Source organism: Leptonotus elevatus, chromosome 3 (assembly GCF_054856555.1).
Source record: "Leptonotus elevatus isolate MCC_2025b chromosome 3, RoL_Lele_1.0, whole genome shotgun sequence".
NCBI classification, from domain to species: domain Eukaryota; kingdom Metazoa; phylum Chordata; class Actinopteri; order Syngnathiformes; family Syngnathidae; genus Leptonotus; species Leptonotus elevatus.
In genome coordinates, this window is record NC_141241.1 from 2,772,903 (window position 1) to 2,791,192 (window position 18,290).

Here is an 18,290-nt window from a genome sequence, read left to right on the forward strand (position 1 = left end):
GTGGCTTGGCATGGCGCAGATGCAGATGGTTTAGGTCAAATAGAGATGTTTGATGGTTAAGGAAAAAGTCGTTGCTGGTGGAGAGGGGGGGGGGGGACACGGGAGCTCAGGGGCACAATAACTCCAGAGGTTTCTCCCGCCCAACCGCCGGAAAAGTTGCATTCCCACACCCACAGTTGGAGAATGTAGCACATCTATCACACTAAATCACTAAACCTAAAAAGTTATTTTTATTTTCTGGTCAAATTTTTTGCTTTATATTTTGGGGGTTGGGAGGTACTGAAACGCATTTCTGGTATCAAAATATATACGGCAGATATTTGATACATTTTGCTTATCTGTGTTCTGTATCTCCATTTCTTGTAGAATGGAAGCGCAAGCTGGGCGGATGAGGGAGACAGCAGCAGAGGAAGAGGAGAAGCCTCCAGAGACTTTGCCAAGGTGTGATCATTTTCTTAAAAAAAAAAAAAAAAAAGAAGCCCCAATTAAAGGTGCCTAATGGGTCGTTTCAACTTTAAATGGCTTCAAAGGAAGTAGAACCTACTGTGGCATCACCTTTACTGTTAAAAACAACACACTTTCATTAGGCAATGCTAATTGTGACCATTTGTTCAGGAAATTGAGTAATCCAAACAAAGTCGTCCGTGACATGTATTCTTTTGTTTTGCCTGAATTACTACCAGTGGTGGATTTCCTTTTTCAGTTATACGAGCTGGACAGTGACCCCAAAAGGAAGGACTTCCTGGATGATCTCTTTACCTTCATGCAGAAAAGAGGTACTTTGCAATTATTTACATTATCGTTCTACTATTTCAATGGAATCTGCAGTCTTAGTATTTTTTTTTTTTTTTTGTAGGCCAGTAAGTCATGCAATATACATTTCATTTAGTACACAAATTGGAATTTGATACATGCTGCAACAGGTGGGAGGAGGATTTTATCTATACTAATATATTTTTTGAATAGTATTACAGTATTTTTTTTTTTAAGAATAACACGCACATATTCGGCATATGCTTTTACACTCTTTGATTATATGATGAAATGTTTTGTTGGTAGCAACAGCTATAGCTTTTACTTAGCATGTAGCCTAGCTTCTCTTGCTGCCTGTTCATCGCCGCCTTGCTTACATCAGCTGATGGCTTCTCGATCCACTCAGGCTTGGAACCTTGGCAGCATGCTGCTGAATATTTCTCAGAAGAGCTCGTGCTGCTCATGGGAGGCTAACCTGTTCGCTAAAGGTGAACAAGTTGCCGATAGTAAGCTAGGCTGGGGTTGGCGGCGCCCTGGCGTAGCAGAAAACTATACAGTCCAGGGCGGGCGTCTTTTCCGGGCGTCTTTTCCGATATACCAAAACTCTGTCATGTTACCTTTTTAGTGGGTGTCTTTAGCTTCTCAGTCATCCAAGTCGTGGTAATCCACAAAGGTTGTAGGTTGCCTTGGTCCAATGTTTGCGGATTACTTTGAGTGTGTGGCACAATACTGGTGTGCTTTTATTTTGAAGGCCTGACTTCAAACTACAGGATGTTTTTCACCGATGATGGCAGAGTGTTGCCGAGCGGACCGGAAGACTCGTCCATTTCTCTTGCTCTCTGTGACGTCAGATGGTTGATCTCATGTTGTTGTGTTAATGTGTTAATTTTTGGCACAGTGACTTGAATGGTTAGCACATCTACCTCACACACTGTGGTAAGGAGTTTGAATCCTTCCTGTGTGAATTTGGCATGTTGTGACGTGTTTCCTCATGAGCTCTTGTGTCATTAGTTGGGTGGGTCAGATGATGACAAATGAAAGCACATTTTATAGATTAACTTCATGGGTGTTTCCACTCGTATGTCAGTGAGCCTCCTCATCTGACTGGTGTCGTTTTTTTTTTTTTTTAGTCCTGCTTTTGGGAGTTGATGAATTAAGCTGAGAGGGAGGGACGGAATCTGTCAGGGCCCTGTTAGCGTCTCTGTCCAGCGGCAGACGGCGGGCGGGAGTTGTTGTCTGCTGACCCCTTTACTTTACACATGCTGATCTATCACCCTGACTCGGACGTCGCCTGACAGCAGATAACTGGCTGGACGCGCCGTGCCACCTCGCACATTAGTGTCACATTAGCGCAAATGCTAACATTTGCATTGCTAACATGTTTGTGTTATTGTTACAAACAGTAGTAATATTACAATACCAGTATTAATCTAACAATAATGAAAGGGACAATAATGAGGGACTATTCTTTTTCTCACGAGCTTATTTAAAAAAAAACCTATTTTCACTGTATTTATACTAGTGCAGCCAAGAGTAGTCTACTAGTCACAACTGTGTCGACGACCTGTTGACAGTTAATTTAATACTCAAATGTCTTTTTTTTTTTCATTATTATGATTGTTTTGAAGCTTTATCTCTCTGTGACGCACATGCACAATCCTGGTCTTGTGTGATGGAAACAGAAGTGTGGCTAGTGTGATGGCTAACCAACATTAGCAACAGAGTCTTTAAGATAGGCAACATTTGACCAAAAATACTTGATGCGATGCAAACCTGCCTTTCATGGCGCTGGTAAATGAGCACCCAAAAAGGATGTGGCATTATGGCAGGCGCGCCTGATTCCATTTCTGATGTAGTCATTTCTGAAAGCTAGCATTAGCGCTCATAGGTACGGTGTGTTTGATGTAAGGTCTTCACAACTATGTTATGTTGGAACACCTCTATGCTAACCAGATGCCGTAGTAAAGTCATAAATACTGTCAACATTCGTATGAAAACAGTCAAATGAAAAACAAATACAGATGTAACTGAGTTGACGGTCTTCTTGTTGTGTCTGACCACGTAGCGCGCGCGCCATTCATACCCTTCAAAATGCCTGTATGGCCGAGCTCAGACTTTTCGGCGTAAATGTGATTATCAAAATCAATTTTACATTGTGTAATCATGGCAAAGACGTCTATTTACAGTAGCTAGCGTGTCTCCAATTCGCTGGCAGTGGAGAAGAGGAGGGAGTCAGTGGAAGACATTAGCATTGCCCAACTGAGTGCTCATCTATAATGGACAAAGGGAAAAAGAATATGGGAGTTTTTCTTTTCCTCCCTGAGTGTATTGACTGTGATAATGCTCATAATTATTCGCAGTGGGAGGGGGGGGCAACATTAAACAGCCAGGGGCGGGACAAGAGCGAATGTCAGCAGCTAAGTGACTTTAATGCAGCCAGTGTATCATTTCAACTGCGAAGAGGCACTCGGCTGACCTCTGCTGTGGCGTCTTAATCACAGGGAAACAAATTGTGTGGTGGGAGGGGGAGGGGCATGGAGACTCTCCTTTTGGTGTGTTTTTTTTTTTTTTTTACACTTGTCAGAATAAACCAGAAGAAGCGCAAGCGCTCTCTCATTACAAGGTGTCACCCCTCCTCTGGTTTCTACTTCAAAGATGCGGCGCTGAGATTAGTACGTTTTTTTTAGGGGGGGGGGGGGGGAGCCGCTGTGTAGTTCTTTATTGTTGTTTTCTAAACCAAGGGTTCCCGCCGGGGACCACAAGCTCTAGTTTGGAAGTCTGCCAAGTAATTTACAATACACTATGTCGTATCTTTTAAAAAAGTGGATAACTACATATGGTGATCAGATGGATAAAACAAACGGACTTGATATCGCTTCTCCCTGCGGCCCAAAACGTTTAAGAACCCCTGTCCTCTAAAAGCTTTGACTGACATCTGTGCGCATGTTGGACAAACGGAGGAATCCCGCTGATGGCTGGAGACAAATGGCCAAGCGCTTTTTCCCACCTCATTCATCGCCGGGGCCTCCAGGCTGCGAGAGGAAAGCAGCAGCGGAAGGAAAACTTACGAGGGATTCCCATTTCCTGCCCCTGCGCTTAAAAACAGACGTGTGTGAATGTGTGTGTGTGTGTGTGTGTGTGTGAAAAGTTGAGGAATTTTAGCAGCTGCCTTAAATCTTGCCTTTACATAAAAAAAGACCCATTGATGGACTCGCTATCTTTTAAAGGAAGACATGTTCAATTTCTGACTCCTGTTGCGCTAGCAGATCTTTATTCCTTTGCCAGTTGCTCTCCCTGTACAATTACAGTCACTTTGCCGTTTATTTGTGCAATGGGCAATATCTAAAGTAGTGGTTCTCAACTGCTGTGCCCTGGGACCCGCTTTTTTGCCGCGAAGTCCTTGCTCGGGATGGGAATTGAGAAGAATTGAGTGATTCCGATTCAATTGTCAATGCTGCTTCATCCTTTCTCATTGGGTGACGAAATGGAATCATGTAAATGTCTTTGGTGGCTTTAATATCTCTCATTGTCTTTAATTAGCAAAAAGACAGTGTGTCAAACTGGCTTATGTGTTCCATAAAAAACATTTTTTTGTTGAGATATCGCTCATCTTGCTGATGAAATGTAGCGAATGTTGCTTTTTCATCAAGGTCCGTTAAAGGGTGCAAACTGTTGCAAAGACGTTTGCAAACAGTTTTAATGTTGCAAACGTTTTTTTCTTGTTGCCAAGAAATTAAATTGTGTTTGCGGGGCACAACAAGATTAACGAGGAGCCGTGAACGGCCCTCGGGTCGTAGTTTGGATGTGGAAGCTCCTGGCGTAGCCAAATCTTGCACCGCCTATCTCTGTAGGATATCTGAGACTTTTTTTTTTTTTTTTGCATCATGTAATGATAGACATTTCCACCCAATTTTGATTGACAAACTTATTGTTATTATTATTATTTGATTATTATTATTATTTGACAATTGAACACTTTGCCAGTCTGTACCTGCTCCGATCGGGGCTCATTTTGGTGAATAATCTAATAGGAGTTTGTCCAAGTAGAAGCCCTGGAATTCCCCTGCCAAAATGTCTGCTGCAAACCAAGATGGCTGAGCATCCTATTCGATTCCAAGCATATGTCCTTGAGACATTTTCATCCATTATCGTTCTTTATGATAGACATGTCCACCTAATTTCATGCCAATTGGCGAAACTGCAGTTGTACAAGCGAGGCCATCTTTTGGTTGTACCTCATCAGATTCAACAACATTTTCCCGGTGTTGCTTCTGTAGTGTTTTGGCAACACTATTAAGAGCCAACATCTCATTGCTTTTTTTCCACGTGCATACCTCAGGGCAAACGTTTTCCTCATGAGTAAATCACTGCTTTTGCAGCATACAAATGTGCGTCATCTTGTCTGGAAATTTTCAAAAAGTTGTGATTGCTCCTTCTTTATCATACCGAAAACAATTCTGTTGAGTTTGTCTGTTTCTTAGTGTGTTTTTTTTAAGTACCTACACCGTGTCAAAGTCAGTATTTGTCAGCACTGACTGTGCCTTTGTAAACCAGATCCTTCCTGTTTGCAGCCATGTTGTTATTGTCAGCAGTGCATGTCAGCGAGGACTCACATTGAAGTACTTAATCCGCTAAAATAAATCAATTTTTTCTTAAATGAATTGTAACATAAAATGGATAATTGGCCCGCCGATGCTTCACGGGTACCACTGATGCGCGACGGCTTTTCCCAGAAATGTTTTTCAAATTCCGATGTGCAGGAGCGTTAAATGTCTTAACGAAGAGCATCCATCTTATTCTTGACCGTCGTCCATTATCTTGAGCTAAGGCGCGCAGGCCGCTAATGTCCACGCAAACGCCATTAAACATGTTTCCTGGCTTCTGGAGTGGAGCATTTTAGATATATGACATGGCTTCATCATATCCATTACACTTTTTTTTTTTTACCGGAGATTGTCTGTTGATTGTTTGCTTTGACGAGGCATAATCGCGCGGTTGTCGAGGAGGGTCGTTGTCGTATCACCGGGAAAGAAAATGAAAGAGTGAGGCGGCCAACTGCCTGTTAGCGCCTGCCACTTGAGATGATTAATGGCCGCCGAAGAGACACGGCAAGGGCTCCTCTTGTTCAGCGCAGTAACGAAGAAGGCAGTGGAGGTAACGACGGCGAGATGCAGCCTAGTGTGACACTCCTGATCGCAATTGTATATCATTGGCAACATACATTTTGTCAAAATGTAATGTATGTTTTTCAATGTCTGTTTTTTCGGAGATAATTTTTTTTTAATTCGAACATTATGAACCCAGAATATAATTTTGAAACCAGAACATTTTGATAATGTCAGCATTGGTTACCATGGTAACAGGAATTTTGTAATAGAATGGCTGAAACTTATGCAGTAACGTATAAAGCCACTGTGTGCTAACAGTATGCATGAATTTGTGAGACGCACACACACACACACACACATACAAAACTAGTCTTTCGTAACTAGTAAATAGTATAAATGGTTGAAAACTCTCATTTGCATGAAGGAAAGTATCATGCAAAATCTGTGAATACTTAAATCTAGAGTATGTAAAGTATAAGGATTATATAACAAGTTAGTTGTGATAAAGTTATGTCAAAACGACAACTGTCAACGATTGTGTTGTCAACTTGACCTCTTTTGGTTCAAATAAGGAAAAAACAACAACAACGTATGAATAATAGTGCACGGTTGAATACTTCTGAACACAAATTCAAGCCAGAAATCCCTTTTTGGAAATTGGCAACTTGTCAAACAAGGAATATAAATCGAGACCATCCTGTCTTTAGTTTTGACTTTGCGGTTGTGATGCATCCAACTTTAGAAGCAGTATTATGCACACTGCACTTATTGTCATTCAAAGTCAGTGGACGGTTATGCAGTACCTAATTTGTGGATAGTTGCATTTAAAGTGTTTACAAATATATATTATTACTATATAATACTTAATGTTTTCTCTATTTTAACTTGGCACACAAGACATACACAAAGTTTTTTTTTTAACGAAAATAAATTAAAACTAAACTAAAAAAAAAGCATTTTTTAAAATTAAAAACAAAGAAACCTACACTAAAAACGAATTAAAACAAACAAACTTCAAAACCAAATACAAATTAAGTGCAATGCAAATTCCAAAACCCTGAACCCTATTGACACGTGACATCAAGAAAGAAAAGCAGAACACTTTGGTTGCAATCACGAGTGTGGATGCGGGGGGGGCGCGGTGGTGTAATCAAGGCTGGAGACATCCTAGCGCTACACTCCTAATCGGACCTGTAGTCTCGGCTTAGCGGGGACCACATGGTGGGTTATCTGCGCTTTAGAGTTATTCTGGGATGAGATACTTTCGTACTGTGCCATGAAGTCATCTTACAAGGTGCGAGGAGGGATGTGGCAGTGATTGCGGTTTGCTGCTTGTTCACAAAGTGGATCTCACCGGCCTGTGTAGGAAGTAAGATCCTTTGTTTCGGCTCAAACCGTCAAAGAAAAGTCAAGAAAAAAAACGTACGATGATGATTTTGAGGCATGCTGTTAGAATGTTTTTTTTTCTAAGAAAACAATTCTTGATTCCATTCGTTTTGGCAATCAAATGTGTTTGCTTTGAAATGCCTCTTTTCGGCATTAAAACACACAAGTATGGACGCCCCCATATCCATTTTGCTCTTTCTATTGTGGGAATCGGTGGCCTCCCAGCCGGACATTAGAGGACGTTTCCTAACTGTAACCCTGAGACCATGAGCTCCGTCCACACCAATTACGCCATGAATGGGCTCTGGGGGGGGGATCAGTGTATGCATTATATTACGACTGCCCTCACGCCTCCCGGCTTGGCTGTATGCCGGCCCCCCCCCTAGTAACGGGGCGAGGCACTCGGGGAAAACACGGCACCACAATAGGAAGATTCTGGCCTCGTTTTGCCTGCTACTTCTGGAATAGTTGCCCTTTTTTTGCACAGTTCTCACAAAATCACAGCATCAGACGAGCCAGAATTAATCTTTCCCAAGGGCGGGAAAATGTCGTGCGCGCATTCTGTGTGAACGAGGCAAGCGTACATTTCGTCCGACGCCGTGGCGTGATCGGGTATTGAACTTCACGCACTTGCCCAATGTCCAGGCTTCTTCAGAATTCCCATTTCTGTCATGGCTACGATGCTCGATCCAAATGTGGAAAGTTGCCCACAAAATGGGCAAGCAACAATTGCTTTCAATACAAAAGACGTGAGGAGTCTCTGGTGTTAGACTTTACAACCGCGTCCCCTTTTGCGAACTCCCTTAGATGCGCAACCGTCTGGCTTTGTTACAGCTGTGAAACTGCCCCCATCAGAACCATTCCAAGTCAACTTAGGCCCCCCCCCATTCTATGACTTTTACACCTACCGTATTTTCACGACTATAAGCCGCACTGAAAAGTCTTACATTTTCTCAAAAGTTGACGACGCGCCTAATAGCGAGGTGCGCCTTTTGTGTGCACCGAGTTCCAAAATCTTGATTGTCTCTGGCGAGTCAAGCGCAACAGTGCCGACATATTGCTTATATACAGGAAATCCGGCCCTGGTTGAGGACTGTCAGGCATGAGAACCCAAAAGACTCAACTAGAAAATGACGTGAGTCTATTGGGTTCTCCTTCCTGCCAGTTCTCAACCAGGGCCGGGTTTCCTGTGTATAAGATACAGTTGGACTTGTTGGTGCTCACTGCTTTCACTTTATGAAACTGCTAGAGAGAGTTACGCCACAATTTGTGACTGGATTGCGCATGCTTGGGCGAAACGTGTCTGGTTGCACTAATCGAGCTTTCGCAAAAACTGCCATCATTTCTGAGGAGCCGGGCGGGAACGTGGATGAGGATTGATCAAAAGTAACGCGAGTACATTGTTAAATACTTCAAGTACAGCCAAACTCCGTTTTGCTCCGCTGCATTTTTCTCTCCCAGCCATTTTCAGTGAAGCAACCCCCTTCGCTCCCGGCTGTTTGACTGGATTTTTACTGATTTTGCAAGGCCCACAGAATATTCGGTGCATCACTAGTGCTAGCGTAAGTTTAACCGTACCTGCGCCCAATAATAATTTAAATACAGAAGTAGCACCCAAAACTGAGACTGCGCCTTATGGTCGTGAAAATCCGGTAAGCACGGCACTGGAATAAATGCAGACTTTGACAGGCTGCGTGAAACAATCTCATGATAGTTGATTTCAACACAGCAGCAGAGTGTTGCGTGTTAAACTTCACAACCTAGTCCTGACTTTTTCGGAATACCTTTACACACATTTCCCTGTCAACTTTGTTGCTAGTTGCTACCTTTTTACACAGAGCAAGTTCCATTGGTCAAACTGGTGCGATGTGAAAGGGGCCGTTCACGGCAACCAGTTGAGTATTGTGAAGAAGTTTGGCTATTTTAGAAGATAAATGAATGTTGTAGATCCCATTCCTACAAAAAGTGCATTTTGGCAGCGTGCGAATCACCGCACGCGCCAATTTAACGCAATGAGCAAATGACATTTTTCCTTCCCTCGTCTGCTTCCGTCTTCACCCCCTTCCTCCCTCCTCTGTTTATTGTGCTACAGTTACAACCTCTGAAACTTGATAACGCCATGGGGGACGGGTGGCGGGGGCGGGCGGGGAGGGCATTGGCCTGCTTGCTGAGGCCCGGGGGGGGGGGGGTGTTTGTGATGGGGGGGTGTGGGGGTTGGGCTTGGATTAAGGGGCCTCCTCCTGTCCTACACAACATGATTAATGATCTCCAAACAAGTGGGGGCTAACCTTTTTTTCGATAGGCCGCCCGCTTGACGGACAGCAGACAAGGGCCCGGCGATCGTATGCCGGGCGGCGTGAAAAGGTTGACGGCGGACAAGGGCACTATCGAGACGGGCTGCCAAGGTGACAAAAGGCGAGGTCAAGGGAGGCGCACTCAGCCAGCCAGTCAGTCTGTCAGTCAGACAGTTAGTCAGCTGACCAAACACAGAGATAATCACACGTCCATCTTGGAAGAGCGTCACAGCAAAAGGGCGGCGGCCTTGCTCCTTTTTAATCACGCCGCCGAGAGAGACGCCCAAACTGCCGCCCCCGTTTGGATCAAAGTTTTGTCCTTTTGCGGCTTCTTGTCCGTTGATACAGTTGAGGAAATAGTTTGTCTTTTTGGTGAACTCCACCCTTTCAGGCGGACAAATTACAAGCCAGCCTTTAGGGAGGGAATGCGACGGGGGGCCGGGGGGGGTCATGTCGTCTTTGTTCGAAACCAACGGAAATGGTGCTTTTCATGCTGTTTGTTTTTATATTCTTAGCCATGTTAGATAGAAATCTTCTTGCCAACCAAGGCTACTCTTTGTGCCGCTTCCTCTCCTGATTCCAACCCCCCACCGCCATCCCCTCCCCCCTGTTTTTTCCTCCTTTGCCATTTGTTCTAATGCTCTGCGTTGTCCATCTTTAATTACGACCATACTGTAAAGGGATTTAAATCTCTAAGCTGCCCAGCCGGGAGATTCTTAATCACCCGGCCCGTAACTAACGTAGCACAGAAGAAGGAAAAGCTGCTGACCGATTCACGCTGCCAGCGACGAGGTCATCGGTTACACGAAAAATAACTGTGGCCGCCTGATTCTTCACGCGCGTCTTGTTTTGTCTACTCTGCTCTAGCAAAAAAACTGTTTGCCGTCGATTGTCAGTAACATCGCAGTGACTAACAGATTTGCTTGCGAACGGCACATGGCCAAACCCATTTTCGGTTGACAGCAAGTGGCAGTACTAGGCAAAATGGCCGCCCGTGAGATGCATTTTGCTGCTTAACTCATTTGCTCCCAAAACGTATAAAAAATATGTATATTTTAAATATTGCAATGATCCCCAAAACTTATTTATACGTTGTTTTATTTATTTATTTTTTTATGCTAGAGCATACAGAAGGTTTTGATGCACCCTCTGAACTGAAGAGAACACTTAAAGCAATGGTAGTTATTTAAAAAAACGGCCAGCAGGTGGCAGCAGAGTATAAGAGATCAACCAGGGCCAAAGCGCAACAAGCTCTTTTCCCAGTGTTTTCAACAGGTTTGTGAGTGATGATGAAACTTAGCTATATTCTAACGCTAATTGCTGCAAAACAGAAACAGATAGAAATATATTTTTTTTTTCCTGGTGCAAGAAGAGACTCTAATCTTTCTTTTGGTTCCATATTTGTATAGCAATAGAATACAATATTCTGTGGGCCGTGCAAAATCTGTCAAAATCCAGTAAAATTCATATTCCACAAAAGTAATATTAATCAGAATACCAGCTTTAAACTAGTGGGGACACATAGAACATATTTTTGTCAAGAAAATATTTGACTTGATGAAGTTAAGTTGTGCCAAACTTTCAATTCATTCAAACTGCTGACATGCTAATGGGAACACACGACTTCAACAAGATGTCACAAAACAAAGGAGCACAAGATGAACGGTGCACATTTTTCTTTTTTTAGGGCTTTTTAACGATATTCATTCTCAAAGGACAAGCTGATTTACTTACAAAATGTAATTAGACTCTCATTCAGAGCAGTTCAGTGTCACCCATAAAACGTTATCTGTTATCAAGATTGTTATCGCGTTTTGTTTTTTTACCTTTTGCATTAACGGCAATTAGCTTCTTCTTTTTTCCTTTGCACTTTGTCATTAAAGATGGTCGGGGGGGAAAAAGGATGTGTAAGGCATATTTGCAAAGATTTACTGTTAACTCCCAACAAATGGAGCATTGCTATGTCGAAATCTAATTAGAGGGAAATGAGTCAAGACTGCACTTGCTTAGTTTTCTTCACTAAATAGCAATGACCATTAAAAATGTCAAGAAGTGCAAAGGTTGTGAGTGCACTAACTGCGCTACATTCAAAATATATATATTTATTTAAAGATAAATAACCGTATTTTCCAATCCAAATGAGGTATTGTTTTTACATTTAATTAGTTTTGGGTTTTATTTTCACCTTTTGAGGGATAGAAAGGTTGTATAATGTGTTCATCTTTTTTTTTACTTCCCATTAACAGGACTGGACTTTTTGTTTTTGCACTTTAGTGATAATTAATAATGTTAAAAAGGGAGATGCAGAATGTGCATTTTGTGCCCCTCGACTTATCCGTGCATTACACCTTTGAAATAAATACCGAAGTAACATGTTAAATATGGCTACCCCCCCCCCCCCCCCCCGTGTTCTTAAAGAGTTGCATTACCTTTTTTTTTGTAATTATTTAAAAGGGGTGCAACGTTTGGTGTACGATTATAGTCTGAGAAAAAACGCGGTTTTTCGGTTTTTCTTCTGGGCATAAAAAATAGTCACATCAGCATTCTTTAAAAAAGGTTAATTTTTAACAACAAATAACTGAAAGTAAAAAAAAAAAAAAAGTTGCTGCCTTTTAAAACAAATACGGCACACAAATAAGTTTAAAAAATGAAATGAAAAAATAACCGGCGTTGTTGAACAGCTGTGGTTATATAATCCTGACATTTAGAAAAACCACGATTAACCGTAAAACCGGTCAATAGCCGCACCCCTAAAATCAACATAGATATTAACACTGTATGTCTTATTTGAAGGATTATCTTAACCTTACCTTACCTATCATTTTGACATTGTGTTTTTAGAATGTTAAAATTCTCGCCAGCGATTTGTGATGAAAACGGTTTTGACCAGGGTGCGCATTAATGTCGACAGTATTTCCATCTTTTCCCATGAGTTAAAAATCCAAATTTAGAAGAACTAATCAGTCTGAATTTCCGAGGAACGGCTTGTGTGTCCTGAGCAAGAAAGTTGCATATAAACAAGGGAAAGAATAAATCCCAACTATTTTTGTAAGAACGTTTGCCCAACTTGAGTTGAGTGTTGCGTGACGAGAGCGCGAACCTGCAGCCGCACATGAAGCCGCCGTGCTATCTCCGCACCCCCCGCCACACTTGCTCCTCCATCTGTGTCCTGTGCGCGCTCTTAAAGCAATGCTTCCTGACCTCCACACCCCCCGTGATGGATGGCACCAAACGCATTTACGGCCCCCAAAGGAGCCCTACGCCGGCACAATAGGCCTGAGCTCACTTCCACCGGCGTTCCACGCGCACGCAGCAGCAGCAGCGGCAGCGGCGGCGGCGGGGCAAAGCATCCGAGCCCTGAGTGCAAAGGGGCCTAATGGAAAAAGCAAGACGCTTGACTCGAAGGAATGGACTTTAGGTTGGTCGACGCCACTTCACCGGCTGTGATTTGTTGCGTGTGTGGGCGCGCTGTTAGACGGATGCAATTAACAGGTTATGCTCGGCAAGTTAAACTGCGTTTTTCCTCCTTTCATATAATAAAGATACAGGAAAAAATAACCAAAAGGTCACGGCGATTTAAATGACAATCAACCTTTGACGCCGTGCTCTGCCCATGCTCGGGGGGTGGGAAGAAAAAAAAGCAATGTCATGATGGAGAATGAGATATGCCCATCCTTCCGGTTTCATCTTGATCAGGCCATTTTGCTTTTCAAATTTTCCACCGATCCTCAAAATAATCATCAGACTTTGAAGGGATATTCCTCACACACTAAATGCCGTATGCAATAATGTTTCAGAATTTAACCTCGGTTTTACCTGCTTCCAATTTGGGCTTAAGTTGAGGACCAGGAGTTTACCCCAAATGGCTGCTTTAAACCAAAATGGTGGACTGGTGCTGATCAATTTCGGTCATGGGTCCTTGAGACTCTTCCGTGCGTCCTGTTTTAATAGATTTGTTCACCGGATTCCGATTAAAATTTATTCAAACTTTACAAGATTCCCCACAAATTAGATGTCAGAAGTAGCAAAGCTTGACATCCATGCCTCTTTTGGGTGACTCCCCTAGTAGGAATTTATCAAAATGGCCGACTTCCTGTAAGTTTTTCGCTAGCCTTATGATTAAAGGGCTACTTGACTCATTGGGCCATTTTCAACAGTAAGATAATATTTTGTCTATAATTAATATAACTTCATTATTTTTTATGAAGAATTAATTCCTTCATAAAGCAATTTTCCCACTTGCTGTCGACTGAAGATGACATCACATGTGCTGAGGAAATAGGTCACGACCAATCATGGCTGAGTTTGCCGACCAAACCCAGGAAACAGGTGAGCCGTGATTGGTCGTTACCTATTTTCTCAGCACATGTGATGTCATCTTCAGTCGACAGCAAGTGGGAAAATTGCTTTATGAAGGAATTCATTCTTCATGAAAATTAATGAAGTTACATTAATTATAGACAAAATATTATCTTTGTGGCTCAATGAATCCCTCTAACAAATCCACCCAATTTTGTCGATCTTTTTTCTTCTTTCTAAGAAAAATACAATAAAATTACCGTGAACTAAACATAATAATAATAATATATATTTTTACATTTAATTACAGTTAATCACGTTCCAGATAAATCATTCCAAATCAATTAATTAACCAGTTATTTACTGAGACAAATGAGAAGAAAAAAAAGACATACTTGCATTTAATTAACACATTTGAGGGAATATGGATAAATGAATGCAAATAAAACAAAAATTCTTAATCATTTCAATGTATGTGGCCTGTAGAGCATTCTCTGCCCACCCCTTTGTGTTTCCACTGTAATCAATTATGAAATAATAGAACAGTTATACAGATTTGTTTGTTTACTGGTCCCGAAATGTAACTTTTTCTGTTTTTCTGCAACGAGGCGAAACTTCAGTTCATTTAAACTCATTCAGTGAATTCATGTTCATGGAGTTAATTTGAAGCCCTCTTTGCATCAGTTACATCCTGCAGGAGCAAATAAACAACCAGCTGTCACGCCTTCCGAAAGCCAAAAGCAATTACCATCGATGGCGGTTAAAATTTGGATGAGTCCCCGCCTCCCCCCCACCCTCGCACTTTCTATACCTTCCCTCCTCTTTGAAACGCGTATTGCTTTTTCGGCTCTTGTATTGATCGCTGCAAAGAAGCTTGTCAGCTGATGGCTCTATCCGTCAATCTGGATGTCTGTTGACTCAAGCGGGTAATTTTCTTTCGCAGAGCCAATCTGACCAGTCTGACAGGTGGCCGCCACCGTTATCACCTGCTAATTATATACAGGAGATCCTCTCAATAAATTGGAATGTGGTGGGGAAAAGTTCATTCATTTCAGTAGTTCAATTCAGTAAGTGGCTTTTCATTATCTTCAAGCTGTCATCATCAAGTTAAGAAAATAATCACATCATTCAGTATTCTACCCTGTTAGTGATTTTTTAAAAAAAATATGAAATTCACTTTCTGAATTTACTTCTTTTTTTTTTAAATGTAACTTTTTTGACAATATTTAAATTTATTGCGATGCTCTTGTAGTTAAAATTTGTCATTTAGTTCATATTTTTGTCTGTGTTTCTTATTTAAAATGTAGGGCTTTAACAAGAAGTTTCATTTAACTGCCGCTATTGCCAGACGTTTACGATGTAAACAATCGCAGCGAAGCTTAAGTCTGTTGCTAGTGGGACTTCATGGTAAGAGATACTTAGAGAAATACTTTTCTTGTTTTTGTATTCATTACCTTGAAAGAATGCAAAATATTGATTTCGATTTTGATATTCTATATTCCCCATCCATCACAGGTTAGCTGGAGCCTATCCCAGCTGACCTGAGCCAGAGGAGGCCCACACTTGGGACTACACTTTGATTTTTCTAAACTATTTGTGTCACATTTAATATTAGTATTATTATTATAGTTTGGCATCTTTCTTTTTTTAAGGGAGATTTTTTTTGCTAGCGATGTTTGTTTTATTGTAAATGTCGTAAAAATGTGTTCTTATTTGCTGTACACAAAATAAAATAATACTTGTTTATTTTTTTTAATTTTTTTTTTTACCTTAACTAATCTGAAATCATTTATTTACTTTATTTGTGAGTCAATTCGGTTTTTAAGCGAAAAGTCTAATCTCCCTCCTTCCATTATGTATCCAGCATACCTTTCCGTCATGTCGCTTGTGTCACAGCCATTCTTGACATTTTGTCATGAGGCCAGACTATTGGGTTACTTTTCTCCAACTCGATCTTCCTGTTAGACGTAAATATAGAGCGGAGGTCGTCTGCCTGTCGGTTAAATAAATAGTAGTAGTTGCGTGTGCATGTGCGCTGGAAATGTATGCTTTTTCTGTTGTATTCCCTTAAACAGACTCTCGCTCATTTGCATGTAAAACTAGAAATGGGGGAAAAACAACCTTTCCATCACGATGATGATAGGTTGCCTTCCATTTTGGCAGCGGGGTGGAGTGACTTGCGTTTCCTGCTGCACTTATTCATGTATGCAGTGCGTATGACGCACATTACACGGCTTCCGCTCTAACATTGCTCTTTTCTTCTCTGAGCACCAAACCACTGTTGTACTTTGCGGTCTTTTTTTTTTTTTTTTTTTTTTAAATAGGTTTTCACGCCCGTGATTCTAGTGAGGGTACGGATAATGGATGTTTGGACATTTAGACCTGAGTGACCTACCGATCGGTGGTCTCACTTATGGATTCCTACTAAAAAAGTTTACAAAAACAAATAAATAAATACAATTAAAATACGTTAAGTCAGTTAAAATGAATGAACCATTCTGGCCAATGCTTTATGAGGGGTGAATCACGGCAACGATGCTTATCAACATGGTGGAAAAAAGGAGGAAAAAGAGTTGCGACCCTTTGACAGTGTTGCTGCTGCTTTAGTGAGGGCAGGCGCCTTCACACAAATCATCGGGAATGCAAATGAAACAGCAAAAAGGCCTTTCAAACGACGTCATTTGTGGATATCGATTGCACATGATTAAAATTGAATAAAGTGACATTCATTGTATTATTTTCAAGGAAAAGAGGGGTAATTACAGATTATTCTTTATTTTATTATTTTTTTTTATGGAGGGGAAAAATTATGTCAGTTGACCACATTTTAACCATGAGGACTGCGAAGGAGTAATGTCGCAAATGGAGACGGTAACGTGCTTGACAGATAACTTCTCGTTTAGAGTCTTTTATTGCAAACAAAATGCAACCAATGAAAAAGCAATGAAAAGAAAATAAGTTTAATAAAGTGTTCATTGTTTGTTTGTTTTACGATTTTGGGAGCAGTTACTCGGACTTGATCCGCCCCCCTTCCCCCGCTGCAGTGCCATACGCCAATATGTCATTTTGCAATCAAAGCACTTTATTTAGGCCCTTTAATGCGTATGAGCAACATAATAAAAAGGACAGACAAAGATGAACTCATTTACGCCCCAAAACGTATTTTAAATGTCCCAAAAGACGTATTTATACGTTTTTGTATGTTCATGCTAGAACATACAGAAGGCCTCTCAACTGCAGAGAACGGTTGAAGACAATGTAGTGATTACAAAAAATGGCCAGCAGGTGGCAGCAAAGCAAAAGAGATCAACCAGGGCCATGTTAAAAAAAAGCTCATTTACTCACAGATTTATGAATAATGATGAAACTCAGCTATATTCTAATTTTATTTGCTGTAAAACGGAAACAGTATAAATTAACCTTTTTTTTTTCCTGATGAAAGAAAAGACTAATCCTTCTTTTGGTAGGTTCCATGTTTTTATAGCAGTAGAACACAATATTCTGTGGGACTTGCAAAATCAGTCAAAATCCAGTAAAGCAGCCGGGAGTGAATGAGTTAAAAAAAAAAAAACTTGTACACGTGCAAAGTCATTACATCGACAATTAACCTTTTGATTTCAAGTGAAACTGGAAGTGTGAGGGGCATGATTTTACAATCTGGTTTTAATTCACCACCTCACCAAACAAAATCACAAAATTTCTGTGCGCATTTAAATACAGCGACATGGCGTCCCGAGATCAGAGGCCTCCTTATGTAATATGTGAAATACTTTGACTAAATCAGGGTTGTAAAAGTAAAAATTGGATGTTAAACTTCACCCCTTCCCCGTCTGAGCGTTTGCTTTGTGGGTCCTTAAAGGGAAGATTTCCGTTTTTACAAGGCGGTGTAAAAGGGAATATTAGTTGATTTGTGTCGTGGCATTCCTTGAATGCCACCTGCTCATAAAAATGTTTTCATGAAAACAGAGCATTTGCGGTGTTCCTAAATGATAGTCAGACCCGTGTACCCCAATATTCACATCCCAGGCAACCAATCATCGTTCAACCCAATTGCCCATCCATCCATCCGACCGACCGTCCGTCCGTCCGTCCGTCGTTCTGCAGTTACTCTTGATCGGGGTCCGGTCAGTTGATCCCGGGGGACTTGGGTTACAGTTGAAGAGGCCATCTCACTTTTCGCAACCTTTTCAATACCCCCTCCCCTCAATTTGGCCAGGTGACCCATCTTCATGACTTGAGGAGTCGTATTTCTCGTTTTCGTTTCACAATGGCTCACGGGCGCATTGACCGCATCGGACAGGATCGCCATGACAACCCTTCTTCAGAGGGATGCAGTCAAGTCTTCCGTTTCTAGTCATTTGGAAATCGTCTTGCAGAGCCGATTCGGATGGCAGAGCAAACATTGCACTGATAAGTTAATCAGATGTATCCAGGATAAAACGACATTAAC

General features: G+C 41.5%; 1 protein-coding gene across 2 annotated transcripts in view; it reads left to right on the top strand.

Annotated features, from left to right (window-relative positions):
- The window catches only part of LOC147176640 (AT-rich interactive domain-containing protein 3B-like), a 79,019-nt gene that overhangs the window by 37,897 nt on the left and 22,832 nt on the right, over positions 1 to 18,290 (top strand). For both annotated transcript variants that reach the window (XM_086072102.1, XM_086072103.1), the window contains exons 3-4: positions 367 to 441; positions 704 to 776. In XM_086072102.1, the coding sequence (XP_085928228.1) occupies positions 367 to 441; positions 704 to 776 (148 nt within the window). The remainder of the gene's footprint in view (positions 1 to 366; positions 442 to 703; positions 777 to 18,290) is intronic.